This window comes from Rousettus aegyptiacus, unplaced genomic scaffold (genome assembly GCF_014176215.1).
Source record: "Rousettus aegyptiacus isolate mRouAeg1 unplaced genomic scaffold, mRouAeg1.p scaffold_m13_p_11, whole genome shotgun sequence".
NCBI lineage: Eukaryota > Metazoa > Chordata > Mammalia > Chiroptera > Pteropodidae > Rousettus > Rousettus aegyptiacus.
Genome location: NW_023416286.1, coordinates 1202600 through 1211469, shown reverse-complemented (window position 1 = coordinate 1211469; position 8870 = coordinate 1202600). Strand labels below are relative to the sequence as shown.

Sequence of the window (8870 nt, the reverse complement as noted above, 5' to 3'; positions counted from 1 at the left end):
AGTTGATTCACGAGAGGCTGGGAAACGTTTGGCCATGAAATGGCCCTGAAAATTTCACTTACCTGCTAGGTCATATTTTAAGACTTAAGAAAAAAGTCTATTTCCACTTGGAGAGAACACTAACGCCAGCTAACATTTAATGAATGCTTACATGCCAGGCAGGGGCTAAGTGCTTTACGCCCACTGGATTTTAAATAAATCAACGTGTTCTAATTTACATAGAACATAAATCTGCATTTTAAAGTGTATTATGGTTTGATGAGTTTTGTTAGGGTTGGGCCTCCCAGTCCTGGAATTCTCCAGTTTTTAAAATGTCTTAGAATGTTTTCATGTGAATGAGTTGAATTTTTAAGGGGGAAAAAAGTGTTAATTGTTTTATCTTCTGTATTTTGTGCAGTAGGAGGGAAGAAAAATATTATTTTGGACATGAGAGCATGACAAAGAATCAGATGTCATTTTAGAAATGGAAGGCTCATCAATTACTTTCAGTTAGAAAGGTGTCTGTTTCCTCTCTCACGGGACTAAGAGTAACAGATTCCACATCTGAATCAATCATACATCGTTACTACATTATGAACGCAAAATATATTATTATCGTCATCAATGGAAACAACTGAAGAGGTTAATTTAGAGGCCACTTGTGAAGGCACATTTTAAAATAAAACTCTGTGTATGTAAAAATACAACTGACTCCATATTTTGATTTATGAAAAATAAATTTATTACATAACACCTTGTTTTTAACAATGTTCAATTTTTCTTTAAATTCAGAATACTTGTGTCATTCATGTAAAATAGTTTGATACAGTACATTGTATGTTATAGTTTTTTTTTTTTTCCTCAAAAATGCTAAGGCTCTCCTACTCCCTCTCCTTTGCTGAAGTAAGGGCTCCCTAAACGACGTGCGAACAAGTTTTAAAAAAGAAAATTAACTGAACGAAATTTTAATAGCACTACACCAACCAGCTTTAAAATCAGGACAAAATATCGGAATCGGATGCCGCACCTTTTAAAGGAAATTATCATTCATGCTTTTTTCATCTTAAAGCATGCTCACGAATCAGCAACAGCAACAGGAAAAATAAAACACTGTCTATGACAATCATTTTAGTTTGTTTGCTGAACCAAACAGGTTTATATCAATGACAACATATTTAATTACTATCAAATAGCAGCTTTAATACCAGTCAAGTCATAGATTGAGAATAAAAACGAACTTAGAAGTTGGAAATTAAATCTTTGGGAGTTTTGAAACCTTTCTGGAAAGGAAAGAAAAAAAAAATGATGTGGCTTTTTGTACTTTCAAACGAATCCAAGCAATAGTCTTGGTCAAAAACACTGACTATGTAGAGAATGGACCAACCCACTGATGAGACAGTAAGATGGAAGGCATACCCAAACAGTCCCGTCTGATCTGTCATTCTGTCGAGTTGACGTACACTGTGTGTTTCAAGTACCAGTTAAACGTGTGTGTGCGTGTGCGCGCGCGCGCGTGGACTACGGTCAGATGATGCTGTCGCACTGCAGGAACTCGCCACGTGGGCGGCGGACGCTGGCCCCTGGCAGCGTCACAGCGTCACCCGCTACCGACCGCCACCGGAGACCACGCCCGCCAGTCCGAACCACGTCAAGTAAACTATGGAAGCAGCAAACCCACGACACAAACTGTGCTAGCACGATCTGTTCAAGTCTAACTCCGAGACAGGCCCGCCCGGGGCGCGGGGGGCCGGTGCCCGCGGCCTGGCGCCGGCCGCGCGGTCAGTAGCGGTGCGTCGGGTGCGCGTACTGCGGGGGCTGCTGCGAGGTAGCTGAGTAGCCCAGGCTGCTCTGCGGCTGCGAGGCGCTTGTGCTTGGTCCGGGGTTGGGGTAGGCAGCATGTGGGTTGGAACGCTGCAAAGGGAGGCGGGGGGCGAGGTGACGCGGCGGCCCCGGGGACCCCCGGCCCCCGCGCCCGCGGCCTCGGCTCTGGGAGCGAAGGAAAGCCTCGGGCAGCGGCTGCACCGTTAGAGGGGCCGAACCCCCCAATCTTCACTAATGTCCGCCTCTCTTTATGAAGCCCCGGGGTAGGGGGGCCGAGCCGAGGCCAGGACCGCGCTGAGCGGTTCGGTGCTTCCTACAGCCGCGACCCCTTCTCGTGCTGCTCCGCACCCATCCGATAAACAACAGCTAACGTGCTTGGGGGGTTCGCACGTGAACCTGACGTCTCGTTAAGAAACGCCGAGCAAGGTCACGAGCCAGCGTCTCCGGGAGAAACTCCGCGCCCCGCACGCCCGACTAATGCATAAAAGCGAACGTGGCGGGCAGGGTCGCCGCGGAACTGCTTTTGCATTAAATATTTTTATGTCCTTTAAACTAATGAATCTCATTTCCTGCTGCAAGTCATATACGAAAGGATCATAATTGCTGAAATGTAAGAGCAGCACTCTCGACTCTAAAACTAGCCCGAAGGAAGGGAACGGGGACAGGGTTTGGGGGCCCCGAACTGCGACCCGCCCCGTGATCGTTCCCGCCCCTGCACCTGCCCCCCGTGCTACCCGCCCCCACGGCGAACGCTATGAAAGATCAGCCGTGACCTAGGCCTCTCCTCTTTCAAAGCGCATTCAGTAAGTCGTATAATTCTAACCTCTGCCGATGCTAGCAAAAGTGCCCTCTTAAAAAGAGGGGCCCGAGACGTCGCGGCGAGACCCGCCGGCAGGAAGGGGCCCGCGGAGGCGCGCCCGGCGCCCGGTACCTGATAGTCTGAGGTCATGATCAGGCCGCCTGAGGTAGTGGTGGGCGGGGCGACGCGCGCCTTCTTCAGCGGGGGCCCCTGCGCGTGGCCGCTGTCCTGATTGCCGGGGTGGCCGGTTCCGTTCGTGTGGTTATTGCCCTGCTGCTGCTGCTGGTTCTTCTCAATTGGGTCAACGGAAAAATAAAAGTTCAACTCAGAAAGAGGACAAGACTCGCCCGCGCGGGAGGGGCCGGCCGCGCTGGGACACTTACTTTGTCTCCTTTGTCATCGGGTTCTTCTTCCGTTAGAAATTCCCGTTTGGGGTAAGGAATCTGACAACCGGCAAACACACTGGTCGAAGGAAAAAGAAACACGGTTTCTGGCACCCTGAGCGACGTTTCTAACGCTTCCTTCCAGCGGGTTCTCATTCTAACCTTTCAGGGTGGACTTTGTCTCCAAACGTGTAATATAAAAACCTTTCTCGCAAGCGGGACAAAACGAATCTTTTCTCCAGTGACGTCGGAGCAGGTCATTCGAGGGCTTTTCACTGTATCAAAACGATCAACGATCATCTAACATGACTCAACTTTTTCTTTTCTCCCGGCACTAACTCTTTGGTGACGACCACCGAAATACAGATTCCAGCGGAATGTGACTATTCAAACGTAATCATCCTTACCCTCCCTACGACATTCACTATAAAACACGGAGGGCGGAACACACGCTTATTTCGCAGTCAGAGCCCTGAACTGCAGCCGCGGGCACTGAGCGACCTCGGCACGTCCGAGCGAGCGACCGACCACACACGCGTCGCTGCTGACATGCGGGCCCAAGGGGGACAGGGACACCTCTGACCTCTGACCCCCGACGTGAAACTTCGGTCATCGGAGCACAATTCCTGCCCGTCACGAGCGTTTCTGCGGGTCCCCACGTGAGCGGAGTGGCAACTTGGGGTTGACCGCTTAAAGAGAGCAGGCGCCCCCCCAAACGCTGCCGCGCCGGCAGACCGGCCACTTACTCTGACGTAGGAAGTGGGTCTTCTAAGAAGTAGGGGTCCTGCATAGCCTGCTCTGAGGTAATTCGCTTTATTGGGTCCATGGTGAGCAACTTCTGAAGCTGGAACCATAAATCATGAAAACATCGCGCATTACTTCTCACGGTCATGCCCCACGGCACCCGCGTGCGACGGGTATGTTTTTTGATGAGTGACACCACAATTAACAACAAAAAAACCCTAATTATTAAATTTAATACAGTAATTCACGTTTTAGTCATTCTAATACCGATCATGGGATGTGCTTCTCTTATACGTGACTAAACTTTTATCTTCTTATTCTAAACCAATGATCTTTTCCCTACATTACCTAAATTGCCTTACCCAACATAGAAGAGGACAAAAATTCTTAGATTTTTTGGTTCTTTTTCTATTAAGGGGAAAAATACAGCTAACACAAGTAAGAGACTAGCCACATGTGTAGACTTAAAACCAAATAAATTAAAAAGAAATTTAAAAAATCAGTTTCTCAGTCACATCATTTACACATCTAGAGCTTAACAGCCACACGTGGCCAGGGACGCAGGTCATCGGGGAAATCCTCCCGGGCTGTGCTGTACTGGTCCAAATAATATGGTATCGGACACAGGACTTCTAATGTACAGACGTGTGGCTATGAGTAGAGACTGAGGAAGGAGGCTGCTTGGGTTGAAATCCAGAACTGACATTCATTAGTTGAGTGAGTGACTCTGGACAAGTTACCTAACTCCCCTGTACCCCATTTGTCAGATGGAGACTGAAAAGTTTACTGAAGGCTGACCTAGAATATTTGATTTTAACCTGGGGTTTAAGAGGTTAATGACTCCCCCACCCCCCATCCTTGGCCTTCTCGGTGCCAAATGCATTCACGCGATCCCAACAAATCCAAAAGTTTTAACTCGTTTCAGCATCGACTCGAGTCTAAAGTCCGAAGTCTCACTTAAACATCGTCTAAATCAGAGGGAACCAGACCGCGCTCGGGTGTGAGCCCGTGCGGCGGAGCATGTGACGTGCTTCCCAGACATGACGGAGGGACAGGCACAGGACGGGCGGGTCCCCGGCCAGCCCACAGCCCAGCACAGGCGCTCCGTGAGACGCTAGGTCTCCAGAACGATCCCCTTCAGCTGACGCTTGGCCGTCTGGACGCCCCGGGGTGCAGCTCCATCCCGGTGGCTCTGCCAGGCGGGGGTCCCTAGGCCTCTGCTGGGTGGCCCTGTGCCACAGCTTCGGGGAGAGGTCATCGTCCTGCTGGAAGTGAGGTGATGGTCCCCTGTTTTGAGACTGAGGGTGCCCCTGATGTCTGCGGGCGACAGCTCTAGAACCCTGTCCCGTAAAACCCAAGACGCCTGGCAACCTTCCTTCCTTCCTTCTGCCTCCTTCCCATTCGGTTCAGTCAGCACAGTGAGATCCACATTCACTGACTCAGAGATGCCCAGGGCACGCAATGAGTTAAAATGTGCTTGCCTGGAGCAATGTGCACGTGTGCAACCAAAAAACTCAGAATCCGCGGCTGCCGCGCACGCTCGTGTGCGCACGTCGGCGCACAAGGAGGGACGTGTGGGAGTTGCCACGCTGGGCCGGCGCCGCCAGGCACTGTTTCTGACGAGGGGGCGTCAGGGAGTCAGCGGGGGACACAGGCATTGCTGGGAGGGGCTGTGGTTTAGCGCTCTCTAAACATTCGTGTATTTTATTAATTTGCTTATCTCGAAGAACAGGTATTAGAACTGAAATCGGAAATTCATGTAAAGAAATAAAATCAGGCTACGCCAAAGAGGAAAAAAAGAGAGAGATGATCTAAACGGCGGACTCTGAGCCGATAATCTCCGGTGTCACATAGTGGTCTTCAGGCCTGAGGGGACAGTCGTCCCCCGAGCCCTTCTCAGAAACAGACGTGGCTCCCAGGGCCCCACAGGCCACCTGGGCCGGAGCCCAAAGGGCGGCACTCCCGCGAGTTCCCAGGTCACCCCGTCCTGCGGCTGGAGCACGCTTTGCAAACCAAGGAACTCACGGACAGGTTGGGGCCTAGCGGGAGATGACACAGAGGACAGAGGGACATCAACTATTTTAAAATGCAGATGCTCGGGAGGGTGAGATTTAAATTTAATTTTGCTGACCTCACATTTCGATGGAAGCAAAATTTTATTTTGAGAGTTGAAAGGAGAATCACTAATTTGCTATTTAAAATATTCAACAGTTTTAATGGAGTTACATTTGAGCTTTCAGACGGGACCACCCGAGATAGGTCATTTAGGTAAAAACAAGCAAATTAAGTTGCAAGGAAGTACATCTCTCGAATTTCAGTGGTCAGTCACTTTAGACTATACTGACTAGCAGTGAGCTGGGCGGAAGTAAGAATAATTCCTTTAAATCATGACTTTTGATCTATCACGATTATCATTAATTTGTTAGAATAAATAAGTTCATACTTCCGTAGGCTCTAACTTACCTTCCAATTTGGGTCCTATTGTAAGTACATTATAATTAACCATCATTTGAATAAGAATGCATTGTGTGGTAATATGATATGTTAAGTACTGCTTTTTAAATGACCGCTAAGATATGAAACATATGATACAAAATAATATAAAAATCAGTAGAAGATGTGGAAGCAGAAACAGTGGAAGGAGAAGAAAAACAGAAAGACAAGAAATGTTTGCCAAGTGGACTGGACTGTAATAAAAGAAAGCTAATCCTTTCAAAGTTAAAAAAAAAAATCCCATTTAATGAAATCATTTAAAAATATTAAGAATAAAGGAGTAAAAGAATTTTAAGCCAAGCAAAATATAACCTGCTTCCTCAAAGTCTCCTTTTATGTTCAATAATTTTTGGGGAAAGCATAAACCGAAAAACATGTTTAATATTTACGGGATAAAAATAAGTGTTTTATTGTAAACAAATTTAAGCTGGCAATAGTTGAATATAACCTTCTCATAAATTACCTTGACAGGGCCCGTTAAGGTTAACTTAGATTCTAGGTCAAATCAGATTTCCATTACACAGAGAAATACTGGATTTCTCATACTCTTTCAGCAAAGGCAAAGAATACATACTATTGCAGAAGGATTTCTAACGCCCAAGTTTATAAGAGGTATCTTGGGAGTTAAAATTTTTGTAAACAGTCTTTCAAAGAGTTGAAATACAAAATAATCTGTAAAAAATATTTCTGAAGAGTGGGACTGTTTTCTTTTTAATTCTTCTCGGGAATTTTTGAAATATTTAAATATCTAAAACCAATAATAAAATTTTTAAAATGTTCTTGATGAACTTGGTACAAGGACTATCTTTAGATAATCTAATCTACCCACGTCAAAGTATGCGTGGGTCTGCAGAAACAAACATTTTGATGTCTTCCTAGCACGTAGCAGTAACAGCTCTGCATTTACCGTTCAAGTACTCTAAATGTGCGGAGAAGCCACGTCAATTGACGCCGAAAAGCCGAGGATGGGGTAACCAGAAGGGGGAAAACCATTTCGTTAGTACTGTCCTCCAAAGCTTACCAAGTGGAATGCTTTGCTATCCGGTTTCACTTTATGCTTTTCCATATACTTGATAAGGCTGCAGTTGGTATACCTGAAAGAGAAATACTATGAAATGTCTCTGTTAGAGCTGAGGTTCACTTTACACTGGCTGAAGTTTTCCAAGAATTATTTTAATCAAAACCAATACAGACTCTCTGTTAGAACATCATATGATCGGCAGCATAAAGAGTAGCATTAAACAAATTTTAAACTTCATTCGATAGTCACGCTGGTCACTTCTGAACGGATACCACTGATTACACGCAAGATAATTTCATGAATAATATACACTAAATAGCTTGTTTCACATGAATGTTATCTCAACAAGTATCTTAAAACATATGGGTCAAAGGTTTAACTCAGCCTTAAAAGAAATAAAAAAGAAGAAAATGTGTTATGGATCTATAAACTGCCCTCTTCCAATCTCCTGATCTGGCATTGTAAGTAAATGAAATATTTCTTCTCTATTAGAACTTGCTTAAAATTACACAACCCAGGCGGGCAGGCAAGTAAGTGGCCATGAACAAGGTTTGCTGCGTTCGGTCTCTCTCTGCCTCAGCTGCTAACATTAGATATTCACCTTCTTCACATCATTTAAACCTCTTAAGAAATAAAGACTGCCATCGTGTGAAATATTTATTAGAGTAAACATGTAAACTTTCTTATCAGAATAATCTTATGTCGAACATTCTATGATGCTGAGTATTCAATCTTCTACTAAGTAGAAGAGCAAAAACCAACAAAGGATCTGTTTTCTTCCCAACTTACGTATTTCTTCTGAAATCTTTCATTAATGTTGAATGTTCGGGCATCTTTTTGATATCTTCCCAATCTTTATCTGTGAAACACATTGATAAAATTTTATGTTGTCTAGGTTTCTGTTCTCGAGAACTTTAATAAAGGCCACCTCGATTTTCATTACATCTCCTATGCTTTTAACCTCCATGAAAGCACAGACTTCAAACGAATGGTCGGCTATAGCAAACATCTTATCTTGAGCTGTATAAACTCGACTCTCCGTCATCACATAGCGATAATCTACCTTTTTAATGCCTACGTTCTATGCTGTTTTAGTATGTTACCTCATTTCTCTAACTAGAGGAAAACACGTTCTAAGGAAATATTTCTATTGTTAAATAGTTTTATTTCCACTTTTCCCCTTTTCCTCCAAATTCCTTGGTGAAATCAGCAACCGGTCTCTTCAATGACAAATGTAACGTCTCTTCCCCTCGGAAGCTTTAATGCGCTTCTTTTTATATAGCCCTCCTTCCTGTCTCCTCAATAAATACTTGCTTGACATTGGCAATCTACAGAAGCAGAAATAACTACACGAAACAGAACACAACTCGCTCATAACCAGGACATGACTAGCTCGTTAATCGGCCAGCTGTTGCCACGGCTGGTTTCAGTAACACTCACAAAACGAGCCCAGCTACTAACACGTTTGGTAGCTTTGCTGGCGTTGGTTCCTGGGCGGTGCGGGTGACAGAGGGCGCTTCCGCCCCCGCTGCAGGACCTCGACTGACAGTGCGCTGGGCACTCGGCCGAAGGGCAGCTCCGCGGCGCCCCGCCTTCCACGTGGCCTCTGCGGGCTCCACTTTCTTTCGCC

At 45.8% G+C, this 8870-nt stretch overlaps 1 protein-coding gene across 7 annotated transcripts in view; it reads right to left on the bottom strand.

Annotated features, from left to right (window-relative positions):
• Positions 1-697: 697 nt before the first annotated feature.
• Positions 698-8870, bottom strand: part of CDK8 (cyclin dependent kinase 8) — a 90293-nt gene continuing 82120 nt past the window's right edge. For 6 of the 7 annotated variants that reach the window (XM_016121905.2, XM_036228370.1, XM_036228369.1 and 3 more), the window contains 6 exons: positions 8030-8099; positions 7241-7313; positions 3729-3826; positions 2983-3061; positions 2732-2890; positions 698-1890 (listed from right to left, as the gene is read on the bottom strand). In XM_016121905.2, the coding sequence (XP_015977391.1) occupies positions 1759-1890; positions 2732-2890; positions 2983-3061; positions 3729-3826; positions 7241-7313; positions 8030-8099 (611 nt within the window). In that variant the 3' untranslated portion in view covers positions 698-1758. The remainder of the gene's footprint in view (positions 1891-2731; positions 2891-2982; positions 3062-3728; positions 3827-7240; positions 7314-8029; positions 8100-8870) is intronic. The other variant, XM_016121907.2, reaches the window with a different exon arrangement.